Below are 17,307 nucleotides of genomic sequence, written 5' to 3'. Positions count from 1 at the left end.
TCAAATACTTTGCAACTTGAGACTGTCAAGATTATCATGAAAGAGTGTGATTTTGCTTACAATATGCCTTCATTTGAATATTTTTAGTATGTTGTGAATAAGGGGAAGAATATTAAAGTCAGTACTAATCAATTGTGTGGGGAAAATTTGATTAAAAACATAATTGTGAACGGATTAAAATGGAAAAAAATTGATGTTCCATAAGTTCAATACTAGATCTTCTTTGTAGTTTGTACTAAATGATGTCACACTACTATTTATTTATTTCCAACTAATAAATTTATTTATTTATTTCCAACTAAATTACAATTTGTGTCGATTGAAATACAATTTCATTTGAAAGGAAGTTTGAAATACTACTGAAGATTCAATTTATGTATAACATTGATAGGTGTATTCAAAAGTTTGATTATCACATAAAGGGAGTGAATACAAATAGTCTTTGGAATTTGATGGGACTTATGACTCTTAGTTTAACTTCTTCCCCATAAAAAGAGGGTTTGCTGAGAAATATAAATTACTTTGTCCAAATTACTAGTATCATAATAGTTTGTTTGTACCAAATATGCTATCGAAAATGTCTGGGGATGAAAAAGGTTATACATTCTCGTTGAAAGTGATGATTGATAAAGAGAGAAACAAAGTACTTTTTGCCACAGCCGACCGCCATTTCGTAGACATTTTGTTGAGCTTCTTGACTTTGCCGTTAGGAAGAATTATCAAAGTGTTGAAGCTGCATTATGGAGATGAGCTGCCTACCATTGGAAGCTTAACCAGCTTGTATCATGGCTTATCGAATCTCGGTAGCTCCCATTTTGTGACGGATGGTGCTAAGCAGATTCTGCTCAATCCAACCACTTCATTTGAAGATCAATACAAAAGGCTCAAACTTGATATCACTGACTTTCAGCCTGCTGCATATTTCTATTGTTCAAACAAGTTTCGTCGTTGTGATACTAGATTTCGTAGTGTAAGCAAGTACTATCATAATGTCAAGTATTGCAAAATTTGTGAGTCTAATATGGCAAATGAAGTAGCTAACAAAGTGTCGAGAGCTGGTTCTAGTGACGGAGTCTGGACTAAACGAACAACGTATTTCACAATCCTTGATGATCTGCAAATATTTCCAAATGAGATTGGACTCGTTCAAATCAGGACGCCTCTTGGAGTCACGGATGTGCATAAGGCCGAGGTAATCCAAGTCAATCTTGGATTCAATGAGGTGATTCTTGATTCCCTAATCTCAATCTTCTTCCAATATTTGTTATCAGTTCTAGTTAGTTGTTTTTGTGTTAGATTGTGAAGTTGTTGAAGGTATCCTTGACGTCGCCAACTCCATTGTCGAAAGTCATTCTAAACAAAACAACACTCATGGATTCTCCAAGGGATCCATTGCACCACATATCAATGGAAAAAAACCCCACTTCAACTAATGTAAGTTTGAAATTGGCGATACAAAAATCAAGTGGAAAGTTGTTATATGCTCAAGCTAAGGAAGATTTTGTTGAGTTTCTGTTTAGTTTCTTCAACATACCGATAGGAGGAGCCGAGCACCTCATGGGAGGTAAGGCTTGTGTTAAGGCCATTGACAACTTGTATCGAAGCGCATCTGAATTCATAGGTGATAAGTATTTCAAGACCAAAGGTGCCAAAAAGAGGCTAATGAATCCCAAGTTGCCTCTTGGTTGTATCTCCGAAAGCCATATTCTTCCTCTTGTTGAAGCATCCTTACCTGCTAACTACACTGATGATCTCTCAGTTTTTTCTTTTGAGAAGTTTCCCAAAGGGAAAGGGTGTTATCTTGAGGGACCAATGAATTATCATGTGACTGATGATTTAACCGTTACGCCTTTTTGTACTGTCTCTGTCTTTTCGAGTCTCCACAGCCTGAAGATCCCGATATCTGATGTCGAAGAAAGGGAGATGCAAATTGGATTCAAAGAGGTGATCATGCTACAATTTGAATTTTGTTAATCTCTGATTAACATGATGTTTTATGTATATGTTGAGACGAAGTTTGTTGGTTGATGCAGGGTTTGAGCATACTGAAAGCCTCTCTAACATCCACTTCTGCTCTTACCGATGCTTTGCTCACTCAACATTCCAACAAACGAATGAAAGAAGAAGTCTGAGAGTTTTGCAAAATTTGTTATCCCTGCAGCTTTGTTAATGTATCAGTATTTTCTTAGTTTTCAAGTCAATTCGACTTTTCTGATGTGCACATTAATGTTTCGATTGTCTGCTTTTTCATTGCATGATCATATGTTTTGCAAATTGAGAATGTCAAAATTGTCCCTTTTCAATGTGATAGTAGTGACCCCTTTGATTAGAAAGGCGTGATATAAAAAAAATATCCAAAACAAAAAAAGAAATGCAGGCTTCGTGTCAAAGTATGCATATATAAGAACTTTATAACACAAAAATAGATTAATTTATATACTTTATTTCTCAATATTTTAATATAAATACTCTTTTTTCGTTTGTCCCATAAAATAGTCTATAACAACTTATTTCTCCTTTTTTACTTAATTATTTATGGATCCTAGCACTATACAATTTGAATTATTATTTTTATTTTTCTATTACTTTGCTAATTTACTGATTATACAATAAAACTCGTGTACCATAAATGATCTATTTCTATAGTCTATGGAATGAAGGGAGTATTTGTACATATTATTATTCTTTAAATGCCTACGTAATATGTTTGACAATTATTAATATAGATTAAAGATTTGATTATTTAATCTTTCTAAACCGCAAACTTTTCATTTGGAAAATGAAATCTTTTCCTAAATTAGGGCTGACAATTTTTGACACGACACGATAACACGACACGAACCGGCACGAAATTAATGGGTTTGGGTCAGAGCTTATCGTGTTCGTGTCCTTATCGGGTCGACCCATTAAGGACACGAAAATTTCGTGTCGGGTTCGTGTTATCCGTTAACAATGCGTGTTCGTGTCGTGTTCGTGTTATCCGTTAACACATAATATTTTAATATTATTATTCTTATTAACACATAATATTTTAATATTATTATTCTTATTATTTTCATTTTTCAATACTTATGTTCGTGTCATTAATGGGTTCGTGTCGTGTTGACCCGAAACGGTTCGTGTCGTTAATGGGTTCGTGTCGTGTTCGTGTCTGAGGGTAGCGGGTCGTGTTCGTGTTCGTGTTTGAGGTTTTCTTAACGGGTCGTGTTCGTGTTTGTTGTTATCGTGTTCGTGTCGACACGATAACGACCCGACACGCACGATTTGCCACCCCTATCCTAAATACTATATATTAAAGGGTAAATGAAATATAGTATTAATTTAGGCGGCTGATTTTGGCGGTAGGAATGTGAGAAAAATCTTAATCCATATCTTCCCTATATATTCCGTATATCATCCATAATCAAGCCATTCTAATCCAAGATCTTGTTATATAACCAGCAAAAACCTAGATTTGATACCCTTGAAAAGAATATTTATTCACTCAAGTGTCACTCATCATAATCTCTAATATCAATTTATTTATTTTGCTTTTCCAATTTGGTTTTGAAATTCCAATCGTCACTGCACCGATCTCCGCCGTCAAGTAAGTTGTGATTGTACATTAACTCTTGCTTCTGCATACAAAAATTCACCTACTTTATTATATAATCCAAAATTTATCGGTAAGAATCAGTTTTCTTTATAACCATATAGTAAATTTTTAAAAATCGAAATTTTGTGGCTTTTAAAACTGAAAACTATTGATAGAGATACTTATTTTGACTTTCTTAGGAAACTGGAATTCGGTTTTGTATAATATAGAATTGACGTGAATTGATTATGTAGATCATGGTTGCGATAGTGTGCTATTTCGGTTAATAACTAATAACTTTCAATCTGTGCATTATAATTATCAACACAAAAACATAATTATATCAGTAAAATATGTAAATTTAAATATCAACACAAACACATAAGTTTATCAACACAAGAATATTGATAAATATATGTCTTTGTGTTGATATTTTTAACACACAAAATTGATATTAGTTATTAGGATAAATATATGTCTTTGTGTTGATATTTTTAACACACAAAATTGATATTAGTTATTACTGTAACTTAGTTAGTATTTGATCACACACCAAATCATTATAAAGTACAAATGATACTAATATAGACTATATCAAAATAAATGCAAAGCGAAAATGTAATTTAGTGTTGAATTAACACTATTTGCAAGAACAAGAGTGCAGAAAGATGATAATTCATTGATTCCATTAATCTTTGTTTCTTACTTTCTTTCCACCAAAGTTAATAGGATGTCTGATGCAAGTGAGGATTTCAAGTTCACTTTAAAAGTGATGATCGACAAGAAGAAAAAGAAGGTTCTCTTTGCAGAATCCGACCGCCAATTTGTGGACATTCTGCTGAGCTTCTTGAGTATGCCTATGGGAAGAATTCTCAAAGCCCTTAACGACCACTTCGGCCAGAAGGCGCCCGCCATTGGAGGCCTAACCAATTTGTACCGCAGCTTAGCATGCGCTGACAACGCTGACTTCGTGTCAAACGATGCCAAGAAGATCCTGCTAAATCCAAGAAGTCCATTTGAAGTTGAATGCGGAATGCTAAAGCCGAGCCTCATTGATTTTCAGCCTACTAAATATTTTCACTGTCGCGGCTGCAATCTTGGGACTCATAGTGTGAGCATCTACTATGACAAAGTTGTTTGCCAATACAGTCATATTCATACTCATACAACTACAGCAACGGACGAACCTAAAAAAGTGCCTAAAGCTGCTTCTGAAGGAGTTTTCGCCGCGGATAGGGCTTCTTTCATCATCTCTGATGATCTCAAGATATTTCCCAGTGTTTTAGGTATCTTTCAAATCACCAGCCTTCTTGGAATTACAAACATGGACGAGGCTGAGTCGATTGAGGTGAAGATCGGGTTCAACGAGGTGATTATTCTTGCTTCTTTCTCTGTAGTTTCATTCCGCTTTTGTAGTGTTTGCTTACAAATATTACTTTTGTTTTGAATAGATCTTGAGTTTGCTGAAGGTGTCCTTCATCTCCCCAACTCCATTGTCGGACTTCGTGCTAGACAAAACAAGTTTGGCTCGTGCTCCCGAGCCAAAGACATTGGTTGATCATAGTGCATTTCAAGAAAAGATAGGGTCTAAGAAGATTGTCATGAAAGTGGTGGTGCAAAAATCTAAACATAAGTTATTGTATGCTATAGCTGAGGATGATTTTGTTGAGTTTCTCTTCAGTTTGTTCGTGATCCCACTAGGAGGAGTTGAGCATCTTCTGGCTGGAGAGACTTGTATTAAGGCTATAGATAACTTGCAACGGAGCATTGCTGATCTGGCCGAGAAGTATTTTAAGAGTCCGGATATGAAAAAGAGACTGATGAAACCTAGTCTTGTTCATGGATGTGTTTCCGGAAACTACATCCTTCCCCTTGATCAAGAAGAATGCATGAAGAATGATGTGCTTAAAATGTTTAGATTTTCTTCCCTTGCGTTTCCGAAAGGGCAGGGTAGATATCTTTCGGGACCAATAGGGTATATGGTGATGGATGATTTGACTGTGAGTCCTTTTGGCATTCATTCGACCATTTCGTTTCTACGGGAGAAGAATATCGCTATGTCTGATGTTGAAGAAGTAGAGGTGCAAGTCGGATTGAAAGAGGTAAATTTTATTTGAATTTACTGTTGTGAATTTGTTTGAATGTTGACGTTGATTAATCAAGTTTTGATGTTTGCAGGGTTTGAGCATACTGAAAGCGTCTCTTACGTCCACGTCTGTTCTCACCGATGCTCTGCTCAGTTCCGTGCCGGTCGAACAACCAAAGAAAAAGCCTAAACTTGAAAGTACTGATAGCTGTTGAGCTTTATTTTTAGCTAAATCGTACTTATGAATATTGTGTTTCTCTAGCTAGTCATTTTCATTTTTGATATATCATTCTATTAGTTTTGTCAAGAAAAAGTGAAAGCCTTTTCCACTTTTTAGCATTTCATCGAACATATTGTCTACAATTTCATACAAAAACTATAACAATCGCATTTCTCCATTACCAAATTAAAAAAAAAATGCAACATTTCAAGGTAATCACTCAACGAATTCCGAAGATTACCAAAAGGTACAAACAAAAATTGTTTCGACAACCAGGAGCATTTCATCGAACAGTTTGCCTACAATTTCATACAACACCGCTGCATGTTACCTAATTTTCTCCTAGAATATCTTATTTATTATTTAGTCATATCTTTTGTTAGGATGTAATTTGATTTGTTTAATTATTATTTTCATATATTTTAGGAATTGATTATTAAATTTGCTAGGATTTAATTTATTTTCCTAATATATATGAGATTTTTTTTACCACACACACTTTGAAATTTTGTGTGAAACTAGTTTATTACTATTATAAAGAAGAATGAAGAATTAATATATTACCCACCACACTCCAGAATAGACCAAACTTTTGTATCACAGAAAAAACAGATTTATAATTTGATTTACTTCACAGAATTAAGTAAAACATAGATTAATAAGAGACTCAATACAAAATTTGTAAAATTTCCTTTTGACATTACTAATTTTGAAACTATGATACATTCATTCACAAAAAAAAATATATATTTTAATAGAAAAGGATACTATTGAATTTTCGTATTTAATTCTGCAAACCGACCCTTTATGTGGCCAATAAATTGACCTTATTATTTAGAGACGGTTAATTAATCTCTCCAAATTCCAATACTGCAAATTCAAAGAGTCCATAATTGAATTTTTCACAATGGCATTTGAAATAAAGTTTGATTTTACCTAAAGTATACAAAATTGATGTACCATGTGATTCTCTTTAGAATTAGGCTAACTTCTTCTCCATAAAAAGAGAGGGTTTGCTAAGACCTCTCAATTCCTTTATTCCATTCTAATAATAATATAAAAAATGTCTGAGGATGAAAAGGGCTCTGAAGATGCAAAGGGTGACACATTCTTGTTGAAAGTGATGATTGATAAAGAGAGAAACAAAGTACTTTTTGCAACGGCTGACTCTCATTTCGTCGACACTTTGTTAAGCTTCTTGACTCTGCCTTTGGGAAGAATTATCAAGGTGTTGAAGCAGCATTATGGAGATGAGCTGCCTTCCATTGGAAGCTTAAGCACTTTGTATTGTAGCTTATCGAATCTCGATAGCTCCCATTTTGTGACGGATGGTGCTAAGCAGATTCTGCTCAATCCAACCACTTCACTTGAAGATCAATACAAAAGGCTCAAACTTGATGTTACCGATTTTCATCCTGCTAAATATTTCTATTGTTCGAACAAGTTTCGTCACTGTGGTAATACATTTCAGAGTATAAGCATGTATTATGATCATATCGAGTTTTGCAAAGTTTGCGATTTTTATACCATGGCAGATGAAGTAGCTAAGAAGGAGTCTAAGTCTGGTTCTAGTGATGGAGTTTGGACTATTTGTAGAGCAACTTTCACAATCCTTGATGATCTGCAAATATTTCCAAATGAGACTGGACTCGTTCGAATCATGTCGCTTCTTGGCATCCCAGACACGCACAAGGCCGAGGTTATCCAAGTGGATCTCGGGTTCAATGAGGTGATTATTGATTCTTGATTCTCTAATTTCAATTCTTCTCAATACTTGTAATCATTTTGAATTTAGATATTTTGGTAATTTTATTAGATTATGAAGCTGTTGAAGGCATCCTTGACGTCGCCAACTCCATTGTCGGACGTCATCCTAAACAAAACAACACTCATGGATTCAACAAGTACTCCATTGCATGAAATATCAGAAGAAGAAAGTCCCAACTCTATGAGTGTAAGTTTGAATGTGGCAATGCAAAAATCAAGTGGAAAGTTTTTATATGCTCAAGCTAGGGAAGATTTTGTTGAGTTTCTGTTTAGTTTCTTCAACATACCAATAGGAGGAGCCGAGCACCTAATGGATGGAAAGACTTGTGTTAAGGCTATCGACAACTTGTATCGGAGCACAGCTGAGTTCATAGGTGACAAGTATTTCAAGTCCACAGACGCCAAAAAGAGGCTAATGAATCCCAATTTGCCTCATGGTTGTATCTCCAAAAACCAGATTCTTCCTCTTGTTGAAGAATGCTTACCTGCCAACTACATTACTAATCTCTCAAGATTTTCTTCTGTGAGCTTTCCGAAAGGGCAAGGTTGTTATCTTGAGGGACCAATGACTTATCATGTGACTGATGATCTAAATGTGACCCCTTTTTGTGCTGTCTCGGTTGTTTCGAGTCTGAATAGCCTTAAGATCCTGATGTCTGATGTTGAAGAAAGGGAGATTCAAATTGGATTCAAAGAGGTATAATTTTAACTTTTTTAGCATTATTCACGTTGATTAACATTTTATTGTATATGTTGAGAGAAGTTTGTTGATTGGCGCAGGCTTTGAGCATACTAAAAGCCTCTCTAACATCCACTTCTGCTCTCTCTGATGTTTTGCTCACTCAAAATTCCAACAAACGGATGAAGAAAGAAGTCTGAAAGTAGTGCAAATATCCTTTATTTTCCTGTTGTCTCATACTTGTAGTGTATGCAAATTATTGATTATTTTTTGTCATTGTATGATCAAATACATTGCAACTTGAGAGTATCAAAGATTTTATGAAAAATTGACTTAAATGGCAATAATTATATATGCCCTGACTGATTGTGTATGTTGCATGTACTTCACAAAAAAGACAATAATATTCAAGTAACTCCCAATCATTGTCCTTGTGGATCGGATCATTCATGTAATATATAAAGAAGCTCGAAATATTTGATAATGTCTTTCACATCTTCAACCTTCCATTCTTGCATCTTGTATTTAAAGGTTCTCTGTGTTGGAAGAAGAGAAGACGGCCATTCATTCCACATTACTTTTACAGACTGTATGTTTTCATGACTCCAATGATTATGAAGAATAATATTTTCAGTCTCAACAAACGAATAAATTTTAATGCATACGATTCCTTCGTTTTCGATATAACATGCTATCATGAGGTTATGCTTATGAATATAGTTTTATTTTTGGCTAAATCATGTTTATGAATATTAGTTTATTGTAGACTTGATCAGTCTAACATCTGGCATGGTGTTAATGTTGGTGGTAAGAAACAAAGATGGATACAATTAAGATCTTTATGCACTCACACTCTTTTTAATGGTGGAAGAAGCTAACCAAGAGTCATTAGCCCTTCCAAATTCCCATTCTGTTAGTTTTAAATTAAACAGTAAATAAATGAGATAGACGTTGATAATGCAGTACATAGATAGATAGAATAAAATTAACGGCCTTAGGCATTAGATTCTTATTTTAATTCATACATTTGTTGCTCATAAAAACGTAGTGAATGCAGAAGGTGTTTGACTCTAGAGAGACTCTTGGTTATCTTTTTGCTGCATAATATTCTATATATTATTTGTTTAAATTCAAATCACACAGATTTTAATAGGAATGTAATCGATTGGAGTATCTATACATTTTTATAAATTCAAAAAATAGAATTGGAAGTGAACCGGTGGATCTTGAATTTAGGGGACTAGTGCCTCTTGATTATTCTTTGGAATGTGGTGGGACGGTTAAATTGTTTTCCATAAAAAGGGGGTAAAAATCTTAATAACATTAGTCCTAAGCTCTCATCTCTTAACCTCTTAGAGCATCTCCAATAGGTTTTAGGCCAGCCATAGGCTAGCCATTCTCTCCCCTGCCACGTCAGCAACACCAAAAAAACCACCTGCCACGTCAGATTTAGGCCAGCCATAGGTCAGCCGCAATAAAAACAATTCAAAATATACTACATTTACGGAACTACAAAACCATTAAAATACGGAATAAAATGTACGACATATATACGGGAAAATTCATTAATTGCAGTTACAAAAGTTACATAGTTTAAAAAAAATTTACATGCATAAATAAAGAAAAAAACTATCTCCGTGCAATCCTCCGTGCCCACAACTCTTCAATTATATCCTTTTGAAGTTGAATATGAGCATCCACTTGGCGCATGTTGGCAAATTCCTTCAGTCGGCCGGCTTCATCGAGGGGTACCCCCTGTCGTACATTAGGGGTGGCCGTCCCGTGACTTGGGCCGGCTTCATCGTCAGTGGCTCAACTAGTCAGTTGTACGCCTTCGTCTTCGACGATCATGTTGTGAAGGATAATGCAGGCGTACATTATTTGGCCAACGCAGCCGACATCCCACAAACGCGTTGGACCCCTAATTGCCGCCCATCGAGACTGGAGCACACCAAATGCGCGCTCCACGTCCTTGCGCGCCGACTCCTGTCGTTGCGCAAAGTAGGCCTTCTTTTCGTCGCTCGTTTGCCTGATCGTCTTCACAAAGACCGGCCACCGAGGGTATATCCCATCCGCCAAGTAGTAGCCCATATCATGCCGGTTGCCGTTGGCCACAAATGAGATGGCTGGACCGACGCCCTGGCACTTCTCGTTGAAGAGGGGAGACGAATTCAGGACGTTGAGGTCGTTGTTCGACCCGGCTACCCCAAAATACGCATGCCAGATCCACAGCCGCGTATCAGCTACGGCCTCGAGGATTAACGTGGGGTTCTTTGACTTGTAGCCGGTCGTGTAGGCCCCCTTCCAGGCAGTCGGACAGTTCTTCCACTCCCAATGCATACAATCTATGCTGCCTAACATCCCGGGGAACCCATGCTTCTCCCCGTGCATCTGCATCAGATCCTGACAATCTTGGGCAGTAGAGCTTCGAAGGTACTGCCCACCGAAAGTGTCTATCACGCCGTCACAGAACTCCTTCAGACATTTCAGTGCTGACGACTCACCGATGTGGAGGTACTCGTCCCACATGTCTGCCGTGCCTCCGTAGGCCAACTGTCTGATTGCCGCCGTGCACTTTTGGATGGGGGTGTGGCCGGGTCTGCCAGACGCATCGTGCCGGAAGCGGAAACACAGATAGCGACGCTCCAATGCCCCAACGATGTGCATAAACAACTCCCTGCGCATCCTAAAACGCCGCCGGAACATGTTGGCGGGAAACCGCGGGCGCTCTGCAAAGTAGTCGGCGTACAGCCGCTCATGTGCAGCTAAGTGATCCCGATCAATCACTGCTCGGTGGTGGACAACTGGTGGAGGGCGAGGTATCGCCTGCTGGTGGTAGTGCTGTTCCACCATACGCATATACTGTTCCATCCCGCGGTTCATGTAGGCTTCCATAGCCTCGTTCATCCTCCGTTCGTACTCCTCACGATCCCCACCACTACCACTACCGCTACCGCTACCGCTACCGCCAGCGTTACTCATCGCTCGATGCTCTTGAACAGAAAGTTAGACAGAGAGAAAACTCGTTAAAACAAGCGGTGCAAATGAAAATGAAATGAAAATCGCGTTTATATAGGATTTAAAAAAAAAAAAAAAAATGAAAATCGGCCGCTCGCCGGTCGCTGGCCGATCGGGATGCCACAATAGCGGCTAGCCGATCGGCTAGCGCATCGGCGAGCGCCGAGCGATCGGCGAGCCCACGCCGATGCGCTCGCCGATTTGCCGCTCGCCGGCCGCAATAGATCGGCTAGCCGACCGGCTAGCGCGAAAAATCGGCTAGCCGGTGGGCTAGCCGCTATTGCGGATGCTCTTATACTAGCACATAATGTCTGATGATATGGAGGAGTTCAAGTTCTCACTCAAAGTGATGGTCAATAGAGAGAAAGGTAAGGTACTTTTCGCAGAAGCCGATAGTCATTTTGCAGATATTTTGCTAAGCTTCTTGACTTTGCCGTTGGGAAGAATCATCAAAGTCCTCAACAAACACTACGGAGACGATGAGGCACCTACCATTGGAAGCTTAAGCAGTTTGTACCGTAGCTTAGTAAATCTTGATAGCTCCCATTTCTGTTCAGAGGGTGCTAAGCAAACTCTGCTCAATCCTAGAAGCTCTATTGAAGATCAATACAAAATGCTCAAACTTGACATTGTTGATTTTCAACCACCTAAATATTTGTATTGTAGAAGGCACTGTTTATCTTCTAGAATTCCTAGTGTGAGCGTGTACTACGATAATGCAGCTACGTGCACAGTTAGGAAATGTCGCGATGAGATGATAGAAGAAGAAGGTGAAAAAGGATGTCTAGATGCTTCTGGAAATGGAGTTTTCTTTATAAATACAGCATCTTTCATAATCTCTGATGATCTCAACATGGTTCCAATTCAGAGAGGACTGTCAGGAATCATCAACATTCTTGGCATTACAGATATAGACGGAGCTGAGCAAATCAATGTGACTTTTGGCTTTAGTGAGGTGATATATACTTGATTCTCTAAATTTTGTTAGTACTGTACTGTTTTTCTTTACTAACTCTAGATTCTTCGTTAGATTATGAGTTTGTTGAAGGCGTCATTGATCTCCCATACTCCATTGTCGGACATCATATTATCGACAAGCTCAACCACTGCCGGGTTTAAATCTGAGACTTCATTTGTCAAGACTGAGAACCAGCCTAAGTTTACCCCCAAGAAAATGATTTTGAAAGTCGTGACCCAAATATCAACAGGTAAGTTATTGTATGCCCAAGCTAAGGATGATTTTGTAAATTTCCTGTTTAGGTGGCTCAATTTCCCACTTGGAGGAGTGCAACGTCATCTTGGTGGTAAGACTTGTGTTAAGGCTATAGACAACTTGTATCGAAGCATAGCTGACCTTATAGATGATGAATATTTCAAAACCCCACAGACGAAAGATTGGCTAATGCAGCCCATTGTGGCTCATGACTTTATGTACAATCACCACACACTTCCCGTCAAGGGCCTTTATCTTAAAGGACCTCGAACGTATCATGTGACAGATAATCTATCTGTGACACCTTTTTGTATTGGCTCTCTCCTTTCTGGTCTCAATAAACAGAAAATTCAGATATATGATGATGTTAAAGAAGTGGAGCTGAATATTGGGCTGAAAGAGGTAATGTATAACGATGTATAACGAAATCTCTGTGATTTGTCTCTCGAGTCCAGTAAGAAGATTTTTTGTTTGCATGTTTAAATGTTGAGACGAAGTTTGTTGATTGGTGCAGGGTTTTAGCATACTGGAAGCCGCTCTTACATCAACTTCTGCTCTCTCAGATGCTCTTCTCAATAAGATATCCATCAAACAACCAAAGGCAGAGCACTGAGTTTGATCCCAGATTTCAATTATATTAATATGTGGTTCTTGATTTACTTGTTTTTGGCTTATAGTAACAGCCTTAGTTTGTCATTTCTTGTTTTTATGGAGACTTCTATGCCAAGATTGAAATTTTGCAATATGTTTATGTTATTGGATGCATTAATATCTAAAGTTTCCATTTACTTCTCCAACACACTTCAATTTATTTTTCTTCCCCATAGCTTTGATAGAATTATTCTATTTTAGGGGACGGATAAAGTATAACATACAAAAGTACATTTAACTCTTTGTTGACATGTTCCAAAGGGAGTATTATATTATGCAAGTTTGAATGTGGCAATGCAAAAATCAAGTGGAAAGTTGCTATATTCTCAAGCTAGGGAAGATTTTGTTGATCTTCTGTTTAGTTTCTTCAACATACCAATAGGAGGAGGTGAGGAGCCGAACACCTCAGGGACAGAAAGACTTGTATTAAGGCTATCGACAACATGTATTGGAGCACAGCTGAATTCATAGGTGACTAGTAATTCAAGGCCACATATACCAAAAAGAGGCTAATGAATATCAATTTGCCTCATGGTTGTATCTCCAAAAACCAGATTCTTCCTCTTGTTGAAGAATGCTTACCTGCCAACTACAACAATTTCCATCAGTTTCACAAATACAATCGGAAAATCAGATACAATTTCCAATTCTGCTCTCTCTGATGTTTTGCTTACTCAAAATTCCAACAAACGGATGAAGAAAGAAGTCTGAATGTACTGCAAATATTGTTACATTTGCAGCTTTGTTATTGTTTTGTTATGTCCTTTATTTTCCAGTTTTCTTAGACTTGTTCCGTATGCAAATTATTGATTCTTTTTTGTCATTGTATGATCAAATATTTTGCAACTTGACTTAAATGGCAATCATATATGCCTTCATTTAACTGATTGAGTATGTTGCATGTATGTACTTCACAAAAAGACAATTAAGTAGCTCCTAATCATTGTCCTTGTGGATCAGATTATTCATGTAATATATAGTTGTATAAAGAAATTCGAAATATCTGATATCTTCTCTTTAAATAAGATCTCAATTCATATAATTGAGATCTCTTTGAATGGCATCGTTATGAGACAGCTGGTCTTCATTGCATTCATTCCACATTACTTTGCTGTCAAAATAGTTTATTCATTCTCAAGTTTGTTTGTTGACCGTAGGTCTTCATGACTCCAATGATTGTAGAGAATAACAGTTTCAGTCTCAACAAACGACTTAATCTTTAATACTACATACATTACATATTTGAAACGGTTCCAAGAAAACATTAATGCATCTGCTCCACAAATTCAAACGCTTCCAATGCATTGTATGATTATTATTATCTCATAATGGGAGTGAATGCAAATAGTGTTTGGAATTTGGTGGGACTAATGACTCTTAGGTTAACTTCTTCTCCATAAAAAGGAAAGGGTTTGCTGAGAATTATCAATTCCTTTATCATAGTTTGCACCTCATATATACTATACTATAAAAAAAAATGTCTGAGGATGAAAAGGGTGAAAAGGTTTATACATTCTCGTTGAAAGTGATGATTGATAAAGAGAGAAGCAAGGTACTTTTTGCCACAGCCGACCGCCATTTCGTAGACATTTTGTTAAGCTTCTTGACTTTGCCTTTGGGAAGAATTATCAGAGTGTTGAAGCAGCATTATGGAGATGAGCTGCCTACCATTGGGAGCCTATGCAGTTTGTATCATAGCTTGTCGAATCTCGATAACTCCCATTTTGTGACGGTTGGTGCTAAGCAGAATCTGCTCAATCCAACCACTTCATTTGAAAATGAATACAAATGGCTGAAACTTGATATTACTGATTTTCAGCCTGCTACATATTTCTATTGTTCAGTCTCATATCGTCGTTGTAGTAACAAATTTAGGAGTGAAAGCAATTACTATGATTATATCGAGCTTTGCCAAGATTGTGGTTCTTACGAGATGGTAAAGGTAGTAGCTAAGAAGGAGTCTGAAGCTGGTTATAGTGATGGAATCTGGACTGTTCGTGGGGCATCTTTCACAATCCTTGATGATCTCCAAATATTTCCAGATGAGATCGGACTTGTACAAATCATGACCCTTCTTGGCATCACAGACACTAATAAGGCGGAAGTATTCCAAGTAGATCTTGGCTTCAATGAGGTATTTTCTTGATTCTATAATCTCAATATACTTCTCAACACTAGTTATCATTTTTAATTCAATTTTTTTGGTAATATTATTAGATTATGAAGTTGTTGAAGGCATCCTTGACGTCGCCAACTCCATTGTCGGACGTCATCCTAAACAAAACAACGCTCATCAATTCTCCAAGGGTTCCATTACATCACATATCAAAGGAAGAAAACCCCAATTCTAGTAGTGTAAGTTTGAAATTGGTGACACAAAAATCAAGTGGAAAGTTATTATATGCTCAAGCTAAGGAAGATTTTGTCGAGTTTCTGTTTAGTTTCTTCAACATACCGATAGGAGGAGCCGAGCACCTCATGGGAGGTAAGGCTTGTGTTAAGGCCATCGACAACTTGTATCGAAGCGCATCTGAATTCATAGGTGACAAGTATTTCAAGACCACAGAAGATAAAATGAAGCTTCTGAATCCCAATTTGCCTCATGGTTGTATCTCTAAAAACCAGATTCTTCCTCTTGTTGAAGAATGCTTACCTGCCAACTACACGGCTTTTCTCTCAAGATTTTCTTCTGTGAAGTTTCCCAAAGGGCAAGGGTGTTATCTTGAGGAACCAAGGACTTATCATGTGACAGATGATTTAACTGTGAAGCCCTTTTGTAGTGTTTCTGTCCTTTCCTGTCTCAATAGCCTGAAGATCCCGATGTCTGATGTCGAAGAAAGGGAGATTGAAATTGGATTCAAAGAGGTAATACTACTACTTTTACATTTTTTAGCATTATTCATCTTGATTGCATTTAAAGAAGTAAAATGTTGAGAGAAGTTTGTTGATTGGCGCAGGCTTTGAACATACTGAAAGCCTCTCTAACATCCACTTCTGCTCTCTCTGATGCTCTACTCACTCAGATTCCCAACAAACAAATAAAAAGAGAAGTCTGAAAGCATCTCAAGTATTGTTAAATTTGCAACAAACGGATAAAGGAAGAAGTCTAAAAGTTTTGCAAATGTTGTTACCTATGCAACTTTGTTATTGTTTTATTATTATGTCCGGTTGATTCGACTTTCTTTGCATGCAATTATTGCTCGTTTGTTTTTAATTGTGACTGTCATAATTGTCAAACTTATAATTGAGAAAAAAAGGCTTTCGATCTTAATAACATCTGTAAAAAATTTATAGGGCACATGTAAATGATTGTGCAAATTTATGGTTTGTGATAGAAAAACAAGAACTTGCTTTGCTAATAAATCGGAAACTCAATACCATGACTAACTCATCTTGCTGCAATGACTCCCAATAAACTTAGATTTGGTATTAGTAGTAGAAAATGTTGAATAATGAAATTAAAAAAATAATAAAAAATAAAAGGTAGTAAGGGCCGATGATTAGTCCTATCTAGCTATCTCTACAATGGAGGACCGATCATTGGCCAAGGCCGTTGCATCGGGTATATGGCATTAGGAGGGAGAGGCCGTTTTCTCAGCCTGTCTCCTCCAATGGAGGGCCGATGAGGTCGATTTCGAGGCCTAGAGATCTGCCCTCCCATTGTGAGTGCTCTTAAATCATGAATTTTGGTTAAATAAAAATCTTTTCCATGAACTTTGAAATTAGAATATTAAATCATAAAGTTTCATTTTTTTTCTCCAATATACCATATATGTACACATTGACATTTTTTTTATCTTAAAAATGACAATATTTCAATAAAATAAGAAGAGATTGAATATCATTAAATGACAACATTTTGTACATAGACGAAACAATTGAGAAAAATTAAAACTTCATAATTTAGTACGGAGTATTTCGATTTCAAAAGTTTATAAACGTATCAATATTTGGAAAACTTTATGATTTAAATGGCTATTAATTATTGTAGGGTTTAGGTTTTCATTGCATTGATTCCACATTAGTTTGCCAGACTGATTACTCTGCTTCCAAGGTATCTGCTTCCACTCACACATAATTAGCTAGGCTACGTTTAATG

The 17,307-nt window shown here is 37.1% G+C and overlaps 5 protein-coding genes across 5 annotated transcripts; all 5 read left to right on the top strand.

Moving 5' to 3' along the window:
• Positions 1–577: 577 nt before the first annotated feature.
• Positions 578–2,132, top strand: LOC125188093 (uncharacterized). Its single transcript, XM_089057925.1, has 3 exons — positions 578–1,222; positions 1,297–1,944; positions 2,034–2,132. The coding sequence occupies exons 1-3, from the start codon at positions 578–580 to the stop codon at positions 2,130–2,132; spliced, it is 1,392 nt and encodes a 463-aa protein (XP_088914051.1).
• A 1,373-nt stretch (positions 2,133–3,505) lies between these two features.
• On the top strand, positions 3,506–5,933 carry LOC125188094 (uncharacterized). The gene is made up of 4 exons (XM_048084833.2): positions 3,506–3,586; positions 4,297–4,943; positions 5,026–5,676; positions 5,753–5,933. Exons 2-4 carry the CDS (start codon positions 4,305–4,307, stop codon positions 5,873–5,875), a joined length of 1,413 nt encoding a protein of 470 aa, XP_047940790.1. The 5' UTR covers positions 3,506–3,586; positions 4,297–4,304; the 3' UTR covers positions 5,876–5,933.
• Positions 5,934–7,408: 1,475 nt separating this feature from the next.
• LOC148926970 (uncharacterized) lies at positions 7,409–8,526 on the top strand. The gene is made up of 3 exons (XM_089057969.1): positions 7,409–7,609; positions 7,697–8,344; positions 8,428–8,526. Exons 1-3 carry the CDS (start codon positions 7,409–7,411, stop codon positions 8,524–8,526), a joined length of 948 nt encoding a protein of 315 aa, XP_088914095.1.
• Positions 8,527–11,651: 3,125 nt separating this feature from the next.
• Positions 11,652–13,170, top strand: LOC125200018 (uncharacterized). Its single transcript, XM_089058012.1, has 3 exons — positions 11,652–12,299; positions 12,375–12,959; positions 13,072–13,170. Exons 1-3 carry the CDS (start codon positions 11,652–11,654, stop codon positions 13,168–13,170), a joined length of 1,332 nt encoding a protein of 443 aa, XP_088914138.1.
• Positions 13,171–14,685: 1,515 nt separating this feature from the next.
• On the top strand, positions 14,686–16,264 carry LOC125188095 (uncharacterized). The gene is made up of 3 exons (XM_048084834.1): positions 14,686–15,342; positions 15,426–16,073; positions 16,166–16,264. Exons 1-3 carry the CDS (start codon positions 14,686–14,688, stop codon positions 16,262–16,264), a joined length of 1,404 nt encoding a protein of 467 aa, XP_047940791.1.
• The last annotated feature ends 1,043 nt before the right edge of the window (positions 16,265–17,307 follow it).

The sequence above is a fragment of the Salvia hispanica genome, chromosome 5 (genome assembly GCF_029641045.1).
Source record: "Salvia hispanica isolate PSC_SH4W2 chromosome 5, Shi_PSC_v1, whole genome shotgun sequence".
Lineage (NCBI taxonomy): Eukaryota > Viridiplantae > Streptophyta > Magnoliopsida > Lamiales > Lamiaceae > Salvia > Salvia hispanica.
The sequence above is the reverse complement of the archived record's forward strand: the minus strand, read 5'-3'. Positions and strand labels throughout refer to the sequence as shown.

Bases quoted from the DNA above. Each gene is read 5' to 3' on its own strand.
- LOC125188093 (XM_089057925.1), top strand. From the start codon at position 578: ATGTCTGGGGATGAAAAAGGTTATACATTCTCGTTGAAAGTGATGATT. The intron at 1,223-1,296 runs GTGATTCTTGAT...TTTTTGTGTTAG, and splicing joins TCAATCTTGGATTCAATGAG to ATTGTGAAGTTGTTGAAGGT. The intron at 1,945-2,033 runs GTGATCATGCTA...TGGTTGATGCAG, and splicing joins TGCAAATTGGATTCAAAGAG to GGTTTGAGCATACTGAAAGC.
- LOC125188094 (XM_048084833.2), top strand. From the start codon at position 4,305: ATGTCTGATGCAAGTGAGGATTTCAAGTTCACTTTAAAAGTGATGATC. The intron at 4,944-5,025 runs GTGATTATTCTT...TGTTTTGAATAG, and splicing joins TGAAGATCGGGTTCAACGAG to ATCTTGAGTTTGCTGAAGGT. The intron at 5,677-5,752 runs GTAAATTTTATT...TGATGTTTGCAG, and splicing joins TGCAAGTCGGATTGAAAGAG to GGTTTGAGCATACTGAAAGC.
- LOC148926970 (XM_089057969.1), top strand. From the start codon at position 7,409: ATGGCAGATGAAGTAGCTAAGAAGGAGTCTAAGTCTGGTTCTAGTGAT. The intron at 7,610-7,696 runs GTGATTATTGAT...TAATTTTATTAG, and splicing joins TGGATCTCGGGTTCAATGAG to ATTATGAAGCTGTTGAAGGC. The intron at 8,345-8,427 runs GTATAATTTTAA...TGATTGGCGCAG, and splicing joins TTCAAATTGGATTCAAAGAG to GCTTTGAGCATACTAAAAGC.
- LOC125200018 (XM_089058012.1), top strand. From the start codon at position 11,652: ATGTCTGATGATATGGAGGAGTTCAAGTTCTCACTCAAAGTGATGGTC. The intron at 12,300-12,374 runs GTGATATATACT...ATTCTTCGTTAG, and splicing joins TGACTTTTGGCTTTAGTGAG to ATTATGAGTTTGTTGAAGGC. The intron at 12,960-13,071 runs GTAATGTATAAC...TGATTGGTGCAG, and splicing joins TGAATATTGGGCTGAAAGAG to GGTTTTAGCATACTGGAAGC.
- LOC125188095 (XM_048084834.1), top strand. From the start codon at position 14,686: ATGTCTGAGGATGAAAAGGGTGAAAAGGTTTATACATTCTCGTTGAAA. The intron at 15,343-15,425 runs GTATTTTCTTGA...TAATATTATTAG, and splicing joins TAGATCTTGGCTTCAATGAG to ATTATGAAGTTGTTGAAGGC. The intron at 16,074-16,165 runs GTAATACTACTA...TGATTGGCGCAG, and splicing joins TTGAAATTGGATTCAAAGAG to GCTTTGAACATACTGAAAGC.